General features: G+C 45.6%; 1 protein-coding gene across 2 annotated transcripts in view; it reads right to left on the bottom strand.

Moving 5' to 3' along the window:
* METTL25 (methyltransferase like 25) overlaps positions 1-12147 on the bottom strand; it is a 91286-nt gene that overhangs the window by 18310 nt on the left and 60829 nt on the right. For both annotated transcript variants that reach the window (XM_029079235.2, XM_029079234.2), the window contains exons 7-8: positions 3106-3135; positions 187-260 (exon numbers count right to left, since the gene is read on the bottom strand). In XM_029079235.2, coding sequence (XP_028935068.1) covers positions 187-260; positions 3106-3135 — 104 coding nt within the window. The remainder of the gene's footprint in view (positions 1-186; positions 261-3105; positions 3136-12147) is intronic.

Raw genomic sequence — 12147 nt, 5'->3', positions numbered from 1 at the left:
ACCAACTTTCTGTTTTGCAGGGGAAAAAAAATGTTGCTGAACCGTCATTCTGACGGTGCCAAACGTAAGTTAATCAGAGTGGGCCAACCTAAATGTATTTATCTAAATGCACACTTTGTAGCTTTATTTTATTAGTGTAAACACTTAAATAATTTTATCGAATTATCGAAAATGAGATCTTTATACCATTTGCTGATGCCATAACGTTCCTTAATAATAACCTGAAGAACTGCTCGATAGAAGAGTGATTCTGTAGGTAACTGCAAAACATTGAAAAAAGGTGAATTTCAAAATAAAGGTGAAGATAAAGATTCATCTGTTGCACGGATGACGCATTTCTAATATTTCTCTTCTCAGTGAACAAGTCATATTGAACCTATAATTGTGACAGAGAATAAATAAAGGAATTTATAGTATTGGGATAGAGTAGAAGAAAAAGGGAGAATTAATGGAAACTTATGAATCAAGACTGTTTAATGGGTTATTTCAGGATGCACTATATTTGGAAATTTAATGACTGTACTCTCTTGCAAGGTTAACCACTTCAAAAAGCAGAGAGACTAAGTAGATTTCACTCAGTTACATACTTTTTGGTGTGAAAGATGCATGTTTCTGTGTGAAAATGGAATGCTTGTCAGTTGAAAATGTAGACTCTAAGCAGTAAAATACTTTTAGAGAGAAAAAAGCTTGTTAAATTTTTTTAAAAAAGATTTTTCCCTTAATAAAAATCACCTCATCTCCAAGTCCTTGCCCTACACTGCACAATTCACTCTAGGTGCATAAAAGAACTAAATTAGCCAACCAGTCAAAATTATTTTTTGAGCACTTGGGTGAGTAAAACAGTTAATAGACACGATCCTTGACCTAGATAAATCTGGCAAGAAAGAAATCCTAGGTGACCTTTGAGAGGGTGGTTTCAGCGGAGTGAAGGGCGCTGAAGCCAGACTGGTCGGGGGGGGGTCAAGGAGAGAATTAAAAGAGAGGAAGTGGAGACAGCGGGTGTAGACAATTCGCTCAAGGAGTTTGGAGAGGAACGATGGTGGAGATGGGGAGATAAATGGAGGGAGTCGTGGGGCTAAGGGAGGGTTTTTTGGGGGGGGATAGGGACACTTGAGCATGTTTGAAAGCAGCAGGGAAGAAGCCACTGGAGACTGACCTACACACACGTACATTCATAACATACTCGTCGGGTGAAGTGATTACCAAAGTGCTTATATTGGAAGTACAGAAGTGGCAGGATCGGGGGAAAATAGCTCAGGGAGATTAGGGATTGATTAGGGATTCTCAGGGAGGAGATGTGATTTTACTGGAGCTTGGAAGATGGAATAAGCAGTGGTCTGGAAGATGTGAAGGAGGAGGGAGTGCTAGGAAGGAAGAAGGGGGTGAGCGGAGAGAACGGTGGTGAGAGAGGCTTGAGAGGGGTGAAATATGAGGTTCAGCGCGAATGGAGTTAAGTGGAGTTAAGCAAGGGAAGGGAGCTGATCATTTCTTTCAAGTCACATACGCTTTCTTAGTTGATCTGCATTTTGTTGAGCCTTACTGTCACGTTCAATATGCCACAGATAAAACCTGCCCCCTGGGAGTTGGCAGAGGGGGAAAATAGCCCTTTCTTTTCATCTTTCCCTTACTTTCCAAGTAAAAGCTCAGAGGTGGGGGAGTAGCTTCTGGAAAAAAATACCCCAAACTCGCCCATCTGGGAAAGGCAAAAGGAGTGGAGAACAAATGGATATCCCCATTAGACCGTAAGGTCCTTAAGAGCAGGGATCATGTCTACCAATTGTACTATACTCTTCCAAGCGCTCAGTACAGTGCTCTGCACATAGTAAATGCTCAATAAGTGCCATTGATTGATTGGCACCTTCAGGGACAAGGACAGGGCAAATGCAAAATTGTTCATTCCTAGACCTTGAAATCAGATATGCTAGATGCTTTTCAAAGTTGAGGGAATTTTAAGAACAACTAATTGAGTCAGATGATTCCCCTTCATATCCTTTCTCTCCTCAATCTTCTTGCCTGTACGTAACAGTCAGTAGGTGAGGAAAATGGCAGAATAATACTGTCGAAAACATACTGCCAAATGAATACGGTTCCCAGTAAATTGGCCCCGAATGCATTCTGTACGGTATTTGTTAAATGCTTACAATGCATTAAGCACTGTTCTAAGCGCTGGGGTAGATTGAAGTCAATACGGTCAGACACAATCCCTGTCCATGGGGCACTCAGACTCTAAGTAGGAGGGAGAACAGGTATTGAATCTCCATTTTGCAGTTGAGGAAACTGAGGCATGGAGCAATTAGGTGACTAGGCCAAGGACACACAGCAGACAAGTGGCAGAGCTGGGATTAGAACTCAGGTCCTCTGGCTCCTAGGCCCATGCTTTATCCACTAGGCCACGCTCCTTGCTTTAGTTTCTCTTTTCCTCAGAAACACTTAAAATTTTCTTCCAAATGAAGCAGCTCACTACTGTTTGGACAACTGCAGTCAATCAGTGGTTTTTATTGAGCGCTTACTATGTGCAGAGTGAGAGATTAAGGTCTACAGGCAACTATAAACACGACTTTGCCCGGAGCACTGATTTTATAGCAGAGATTGTAATAATAATAATAATGTTGGTATTTGTTAAGTGCTTACTATGTGCAGAGCACTGTTCTAAGCGCTGCGGTAGATACAGGGTCATCAGGTTGTCCCACGGGAGGCTCCCAGTTAATCCCCATTTTCCAGATGAGGGAACTGCGGCACAGAGAAGTTACGTGACTCGCCCGCGGTCACACGGCTGCCAAGTGGCAGAGCCGGGATTCGAACCCACGACCCAGGGATTATCCCACCCATAGGACCGTGTACAGTGGCGGGAAATCCATGGAACAAAAATGGTGCTTCCGACAAAACGGAACTTGCATTAACTCCCTTAAAAAAATACTTCTACGTGCGTAGAGACGAAAACCGAACGTAGGTGACGTTGATCGAGCCATCCTGCGAGCTTGCCGATTTTACCATCCAATAATACAAAACACTGCAAGTTCAGTGCAAAGTCAGGCAAGAATAGTACCGAAAGAGAAAAAAAAGAACTTAGTCATCAGAGGGCTTATCATAAACGATCTCACTTACCCTTTGGCCGACCGCAACTCGTTCCAAAGCCTTTAAAAGAGAAGAAATGACCTTACTGATCTATTTAGACTTGTTACAGGATATTATAAACAAACCATATAAGGACTTGGAAAAATGACATTTAATAAGATTAATTATACAATCCCCCACAAACCTCAGCACTTTTGAGGCGTTGGCACCGTTAAAAAGAGTTAATCGGTCCATTTCATTTTTCGGGACCTAGATGATAAAGATAGGTTAGATGCTTCTAGAATCGGAGGGAATTGGAAGTGAAAACCGCTTCAACATTCTTGGTTCACATCCAAGAAAACCAGAACTAGGAAACAACCCGCTGCGAGTATTATGCCGCATGTTTCAATTTTACTCGGCCTACATTCCTTTTCAAGACCTGTTTGAGTTTCCAACTGGAGTCCTGCTCTTGGTCCCATGGAAAGAACACCATTCTAGGGATTAGGAGACCCGGGTTCTACTTTGGGTTCCGCCAACTGGGGTTTCCGCCCTCAGTAGGGCATTCTGGAAGGTGGGCACGCCCAGGGGGAATCCCGAACAGGGGTTGGCTAACATGGGTGGGGAAAACTGCATCAGCCCTGAGGTGACCACTTGGCTACGACAAGGAGGCACACGTGTTGTGGTCAGCTCCACCACAGACGGAGAACAGCTGGCCTCGCGGATCGAGCGCGGGCCTGGGAGTCAGAAGGATCTGGGTTCTAATCCCAGCTCTGCTGCTTGTCTGCTGTGTGACCTTGGACAAGTCATTTCATTTATCTGGGCTTCAGTTCCCTCATCTGTAAAATGGGGATCAAGAGCGTGAGCCCCATGTGGGACACGGACTGGGTCCAACCTGACCGGCTTGTATCAACCTCAGTGCTTAGAAGAGTGCCTGGCACACAGTAAGCACTTGATAAATGTCGTAAAAAAAAATGGCTCCTGTTCATTGAAAACACCTTGGGCTTCCCCTTTATGAGCAGACCTGCCCCCCACCTACTTCCTCAATGTGCTCCACTCCCACAGGAATATTCCCACACCCCCTGAGCCTGGGAGTGGCCACAAGAAATAAAATCAATTCCTCTCTGCAGGGTCTCTGTCCTAAAGTGCCAATCAGACTGAATCCCGCCCGTCACTCCTCACAGGCAATTTCAACATCATCGATCATCATGGGGCTCATGGAGCCACAGCACGGCCCGTACTGTGGGCAGCTCGACCGTTAGTGGGGAACGGCACGGCGGAGCGGGTAGAGCGCGGGCCTGGGAGTCGGAAGGTCATGGGTTCTAATCCCAGCTTCGCCACTCGTCTGCTGTGTGACCTTGGACAGGTCACTTCACTGTGCCTCAGTTACCTCATCTGTAAAATGGGAATTGAGACTGTGAGCCCCATATAGGACAGGGACTGCGTCCGACCTGATACGCTTGTATCCACTCCAGCATTTAGTTTGGTGCCTGGCACATAGTAAGCACTTAACAAATACCACAATTATTAATTATTATGATCATCATCATTATCATATCATCCATCTTCAATGTTTCCAGAAACAGTCTTCTTTGTTCTACATTAAACCCAAACCACCAGATTTTGAGAGCTCAGTTCATTTTTTTTAACCACCCAAGAGGACAAATAATTAGACAAGGAAGTGAACGGTCATGTTTTTTTTACTTATTCCAATATTCCCCCTTAATTCATTTAGATTTAAATTAATTTAAAATTTGAACTCCAAGTGAAGGTATACGCTTACATAAATACCAGGAACTTAAACTAACCGCACAAACCAACAAATAGTAACTCAATGGACCACTCAGTCTTTGGACGTAGAACCAAAATACGGTTAGGCAATTTAAATTTGGTTCCAAAGCCCAACACGTTTTCTCTGGTTTAGGTAGAAATGGCCAGCCCCGGTGCAGATGTTTTCACAATTACCGCTGACTTCATTTCAATTCTCAGCCGTAGAATCTGGGAGAATGACATATTCCCAGTCAGATGTACTTCATTATCCTAGAATTTTCCTCTTACCAAATAGTCGTTTAGCAGGCAGTCTTTAAAGATTATAATGATAATGTTGGTATTTGTTAAGCGCTTACTATGTGCCGAGCACTGTTCTAAGCGCTGGGGTAGACACAGGGGAATCAGGTTGTCCCACGTGGGGCTCACGGTCTTCATCCCCATTTTACAGATGAGGGAACTGAGGCCCAGAGAAGTGAAGTGACTTGCCCACAGTCACACAGCTGACAAGTGGCAGAGCTGGGATTCAAACTCAGGACCTCTGACTCCAAAGCCCTTGCTCTTTCCACTGAGCCACGCTGCTTCTCTACAGATGCCTTTCACGAGTAGCTTGTGAAGGATGGTATCTTTTTGTTTTGGATAAGAAGAAAATCCTGTCAACATCCCAGGGCAAAGACAGCATACAACAGAAAGGACAAGTTCTGCCACTTCTCCAGGAAATCAATGGCTCCCCCATGAACTATGATGTTGATGAAGGAAGAATGTAAAAATCCAGGCAATCGTCTGATTTCTTCCATTACAAATTCACTCCATCCTATTATAACTCAGCTCTCTTTCTCTCTCTCTCTCTCTTCCTCTCCCTCCCTCTCTCTTCCTCTCTTTCCCTCCCCCTCTCCCTCCCTCTCTTTCCCTCCCCCATCTCTCCCTCTTTCCCTCTCCCTCTCCCTCCCTCTCTCTTCCTCTCTTTCCCTCTCTCTCTTTCCCTCCCCCCTCTCTCCCTCTCTTTCCCTCTCCCTCCCTCTCTCTTCCTCTTTCCCTCTCCCTCTCTTTCCCTCTCTCTCTTTCTCCCTCTCCCTCTTTCTCCCTCTCCTTCCCTCTCCCTCTTTCTCCCTCTCTCTCCCTCTTTCCCTCCCCTTCTCTCTCCCTCTCTTTCCCTCTTTCTCCCTCTCTTTCCCTCTCCCTCTCTCCCCCTCTCCCACTAAGCAACTCTTCTTTGGTCACTAATCACCTTCCATGTCTATAACTCCCACCAATTTTTCACTTTCTCTTTTAATCCCAATCTGTCCTCTCCCCTCAAGCCCCCTAGTTCCCCCTCCTGCTTCACTCTAATGCCTAATAATCTCTCCCGTTGTTCATATAATTAAAATCATCAGGCACGGACTCTCCACATTTTCTCCACCTCCTCCTCACCTCACTATCACTTTTTCTCCTTCCCTCCTGCTCTCTGTCTATGCTTCTCTCCTCCCAGAGGGGGTAACCAAACCATAGAGAAGTTAAGTGACTTGCACAAGGTCACACAGCAGACAAGTGGCGGAGCCGGGACTAGAACCCAGGTCCTTCGGACTCCTAGACCCATGTTCTGTCCACTAGTCCACGCTGCTCGATTCTGCTCTTTAGCCACTCTCTGAGGGAGCTTATTTGCCCCCTGGCCTCAGCTGTGCGCTTCTCCCTCCCTTCACAACTAAGCTCTTAAGTACTCATCCCAACCTCACCCCTACAGTTCCTAAATATACATCTTTATACTTATTTTTATATTCTCGTATTCGGTGGCTTCCTTTACTTGTATTTATCTTAATGTCTGTTTCTCCTGCTAGACCGTAAGCTCCTTGAGTGTAGGATGGTGTCTATTGACTCCATCACATCTCTCCAAAATGCTTAAAACAATACTCTGGGAAGCAGCGTGGCTCAGTGGAAAGAGCCCGGGCTTGAGAGTCAGAGGTCATGGGTTCGACTCCCGGCTCTGCCACTTGTCAGCTGTGGGACTGTGGGCAAGTCACTTCACTTCTCTGGGCCTCAGTTCCCTCATCTGTAAAATGGGGATTAACTGTGAGCCTCACGTGGGACGACCCGATTCCCCTGTATCTCCCCCAGCGCTTAGAACAGTACTCAAGCGCTCAACAAATACCAACATTATTATTATCATTACTCTGTACAGAGTAAACGCTCAATAAAAATCACGGATTGATTAACTTAGCTACCAGCACTATGTGGATGACTTCCAAAAACTATTTCTCCAGCCCAGAATTCTTAGCAAATCGTCAATCCCGCATGTCCTCTTGCCTAAAGGATATCTCTCGTTGGATGTTCCTCAAAACTGACCACATCCAAAACCGGACTACTCATCCTCATCTCTCCTAATCCCATTCTTCTCGTAACTTTCCCCTTTCTGAAGACGACACCGTTGTGGTTCCTGCCCCAGGAGCCTACAACCTTGGTGTCATCTTTGACTCCTTAGAGCCTTTCAACTCTCACTCTCAAGCAACAGCTAAATAGCTAAATCCTGCCTGTTTTTTTGTTTTTGTTTTCCTTGGTGCCAGGTACGGTACTAAGAAGCACTGGGGTAGATACCAGCTAATTAAGTAGGTTACTGTCCGAGTTTCAAAGGGGGCTCACAGTCATGATCCCCATTTTACAGATGAGGAACTGAGGCATGGAGAAATGACTCGCCCAAGGTCACACAGCTGACAAGTGTTGGAGCTGGGGGTAGAACCCAGGTCTTTCTTACTTTCAGGCCTGTGTTCTATCCACTGGGCCATGTTGCTTCCCTTCCTACATAAAATTTCCAGGGCTGGCCCATTCCTTTCCAACTAAACAGCGACCATCTCGGTGCAAGCTCTTGTCCTGTAAGAGCTAGACTATGGTTATTGGCCTCCTCGCTGGACTCCCTCGAACCGGGCTCTCCTCACCTCACTCTACACCTCACACTCTTGCCGGCATTATTTTCCCAGAGCCTTACGCATAATAATAATAATAACGTTGGTATTTGCTAAGCGCTTACTATGTGCAGAGCACGAGCTGGGGGAGAAACGGGGTAATCAGCTTGTCCCTCGTGAGGCTCCCGGTCTTAATCCCCATTTTACAGACGAGGGAACTGAGCACAGAGAAGTGAAGTGACTCGCCCACAGTCACACGGCTGACGAGTGGCCAAGCCGGGATTCGAAACCATGACCTCTGACTCCCGAGGTCTTCCCACTGAGCCACGCTGCTTCACACCTTCCCTCAAAACCCTCCCGGGGCTCCGCATTGCCCTCTGAACCAAGCAGAAACGTCTCGTGTTTGTTTTCCAGGCTGTCCTCCAGCTGTCACCATCTTTTATATCAGGTCTTTTCCCTTGCTAATCTCCAGCTTGCTCTCTCCGCCTCTCCCAAGCTAACCTTCCATCTCTAGCTGGTTCTCAACTCCCCTTCCTCTTTTCCCTAGCTCCCATCGCGCTGGCGGCTCGGAATGCTCCTTTATGCATTCAGTCAATCATATTTATTGAGCGCTTACCGTGTGTAGAACACTAAACTACGCGCTCGAGAAAATACCACCCAATAGACCACAGTAGCCCCCACTTTTAAACCCTCATAAAATCCTATTTCATCCAACAAGCCTTCCCTGATTTACTCCCAACACCCTAAGTCAAATCAGCCACCTCTTGCACAGGTTTAATGCATCTGTTTTACTTTCCCAATTGCTTAGGACAGTGCCTTGCACCTGACAGTATTGCCCCTACCAATCAATCGATCATATTTGAGTGCAGAGCACTGTACTAAGCACTTGGGAGAATACGACAGAATTAGCGGACGCCTTCCCTGCCCCAAACGAGCTTTCAGTCTTGAGTGACAACTATTACGTAGGTGTCTAAATTTGATGCCGATTTCATCACAACCCCATGTATCTGGACTTGGATTTTAAAATCCGATTCAAATGCAGATACGTTGATTCTAGTCCCAGCTCTGCCACTCGCTTGCAGAATGACCTCGGGCAAGTCACTGAACTTCTCTGTGCCTCAATTTCCTCACTTGCAAAGGGGGATAAAATACCAGTACTTCTTCTTAGGCTGTGAGTGTCGTGTAAGAAAAGGACTGAACCTGATTTTATCATCTTGAATCTAACCCCGGACCGAGCCGAGTGCTTGGGATGCAGTGACAGTAAGCACTTATCCGATTAAACGATAAATACTTATTAATTTATTGACAAAGTATTGATAACAGAAATCCAAAAAGAGTGGAAAAAAAACCTTCTAGGAATCAGCTATAGCAATCGAAATTTGCGATCATCCCATCCAGAATATTTAGTCGAGGGTTACGGATACAGGTACACACTTTCTACCGCAAGGTTAATCTCATAAAAAAACCTGTGTACCTAATGAAAAGGATGGTCGGAACTTGGTTAGCACTGATAAACCTTTGCCGTCTATCGTTAAAATCTTGCAAATGTAGCCTTTAGAATACATTTCAATGAAAAGGGGTTTTCCTCCTGAATAAATGAAGAAGTAAATAAGTAACTACAGTCCTCTAGACTGTGCCTTCTCCACTCTAACAATAATAATAATGTTGGTATTTGTTAAGCGCTTACTGTGTGCAGAGCACTGTTGTAAGCGCTGGGGTAGATACAGGGGAATCAGGTTGTCCCACATGAGGCTCACAGTTAATCCCCATTTTACAGATGAGGTAACCGAGGCGCAGAAAAGTGAAGTGACTTGCCCACGGTCACACAGCTGCCAAGCGGCAGAGCCGAGATTGGAACCCATGACCTCTGACTCCCAAGCCCGGGCTCTTTCCACTGAGCCACGCTGCTTCTCAATAATTTTGGTATTTGTTAAGCGCTTACTATGTGCCGAGCACTGTTCTAAGCGCTGGGTAGATACAAGGCCGTCAGGATGTCCCACATGAGGCTCACAGTCTTCATGCCCATTTTACAGATGAGGGAACTGACTGTAAGACCATTGTGGGGAGGGAATGTGACTGTTTATTGCTGTACTGTACTCTCCCAACTGCTTAGTACAGTGCTCTGCACAGTGAGCACTCAGTAAATACAATGAAATGAATAATACTATGACTGTTATAACCTATTTGTCTAGGGAAGCAGTGTGGCTCAGTGGAAAGAGCTCGGGCTTGGGAGTCAGAAGTCATGGGTGCGAATCCCGGCTCTGCCACCTGTCAGCTGTGTGACTGTGGGCGAGTCACTTCACTTCTCTGTGTCTCAGTTCCCTCATCTGTAAAATGGGGATGAAGACAGTGAGCCTCACGTGGAACAACCTGATTCCCCTGTATCTACCCCAGCGCTTAGAACAGTGCTCGGCACAGAGTAAGCACTTAACAAATGCAAACATTATTATTATTATTATTAATTAACCACATTTGCCCTACAGATAAAAATCTTCACTGTTAGCATCTTCTTCGAACCTGAACACCTCTATTTGGAAAACATCGCAACCATTTTTGTAATGATTCCTACTACCATTTTTGTTATACAGGGCGATCACAAGTTTGCTTAAAACGTATACATTCGAGTTATAAATGCAAAGCGGGGGGGCAAATACGAAATGTAAACACAATCTTGGAAAGAAGAACACATTCTATTGCCGTATTTGATGCCAATCGGTCTCATTTTAGTAAGTGAAGCAAACGAATAACTGGTTTACAGATGAGCTGAGGGGAATAAAATAGCAAATGAGTTTTTGTCTCATTAGCTTGAATTTTTTTTCAAAGTTCACAACATAATAAAAAGAAAATCAGAGAATCGTACGGCTGGAAGCACTTGAGGGTTTATTTAGGCTTCAGGCAGGACTGACTGGAGCCTTCCACAGATTTAGCGACCATTATTAAATTGGCCCTCAGCCTTCTATTCCTCGTCCCTTGAACGCTTCCCCTGCGGTCAAGCATTCTCTTCTGTGGAAGTCCCTCTGCTGAGGCTTCTCTCCAGGCTCTGGAGATCTCCAATATAACGCAAAGCCTAACTCCTACTTCCTCAGTACGATACATTTATGTATCCCCGAACCGAGCTGGCTTTTCTAACCCTGGAGCGACTCTGACACTCATTTTTGCCCGCTGTATTTGCAGGTAACCGGTGTTTCCTTCCCACCTTACGATTTTATTTTTTTTTTTTACAAGTCCTGCCGTTGGTCCCGCGGAAAGAGTGTGGCTCTGGGAGTCAGGAGACCAGGGTTCCAGTCCCAGTGGGAAATGATTGCTGGGACAGAGTACTATCAGAAATGAATAATAATGTTGGTATTTGTTAAGCGCTGGGGTAAATACAAGGAAATCAGGTTGTCCCGCTTGGGGCTCCCAGTCTTAATCCCCATTTTACAGATGAGATAACTGAGGCCCAGAGAAGTGAAGTGACTTGCCCACAGTCACACAGCTGACAAGTGGCAGAGCCGGGATCTGAACCCATGATCTCTGACTCCCAAGCCCGGGCTCTTTCCACTGAGCCACGCGAAGATTTCTGTCTGAGGAAGCACAAAGAGTCTTGTGCAATGTGGACAGATCCAGAGGGATTTGGGAAAACTGGCCGGCTAACGTTAGTGGAGAAGACAGGGTCACTGTCAGTTCACTGCGGGCAGGGAACGTGTCTGTTTCCCGTTGTATTGTACTCTCTCAAGTGCTTAGTACAGTGCTCTGCACACAGTAACCGCTCAATAAATACGACTGAATGAACGAATAGGGCATCCTAACTTGGGCATTAACCTTTGCATAAACTTCCCACTACGTTACATCTCTACCTGCAGCAGGATCACAGCTGACAGGGATGAGAGGGTGTGCGTGACACCGTGCAAAGCACGAGTACTAACCGACTCAATCCTGAAGTCCTTGGACAGGACCTCCATCGTTGCCGATAACAGGGGACTCCATCAGACTCTATCGCTCAGTCATCTAATCAATCAGTGGTATTTATGGAGTGTTTACTGTGTGCAGGATGCTGTTCGAAGCACTTGGATGTCTCTCCTCTAGACTGTGAGCTCTTTTGTGAGCAGGGGAGAGAGTATATCAACTCTCTCTGTTGTTCTCTCTCAAGTGCCTAGAACAGTGCTCGGTACAGAGAAAGCCATCAATAAACAGGACTGATTGATCGATTGAGTGGGAGCATAAAATGGAATGTGTAGACGTGATCCTTGCCCTCAAGAAGCTTACAACGAAGGCTTACAATCACATTCTTACACCAAGTCTTTCCTGCATCTGTCTTAATCTAATTAGCTGGAAAATTCCGAATCCCGCTCCCAGTGCTCGAAACCCTGCACCCTCTTTGTAACCGTCCCCTATTCCAATTTGATCCTAGTTCTCGTCCATTTCTCCTCAGTATTATTTCACAACCGTGGCCCCTTCCTGCTCACGTATTAGATCA

This window comes from Ornithorhynchus anatinus, chromosome 14, assembly GCF_004115215.2.
Source record: "Ornithorhynchus anatinus isolate Pmale09 chromosome 14, mOrnAna1.pri.v4, whole genome shotgun sequence".
Taxonomy (NCBI): Eukaryota; Metazoa; Chordata; class Mammalia; order Monotremata; family Ornithorhynchidae; genus Ornithorhynchus; species Ornithorhynchus anatinus.
The sequence above is the reverse complement of the archived record's forward strand: the minus strand, read 5'-3'. Positions and strand labels throughout refer to the sequence as shown.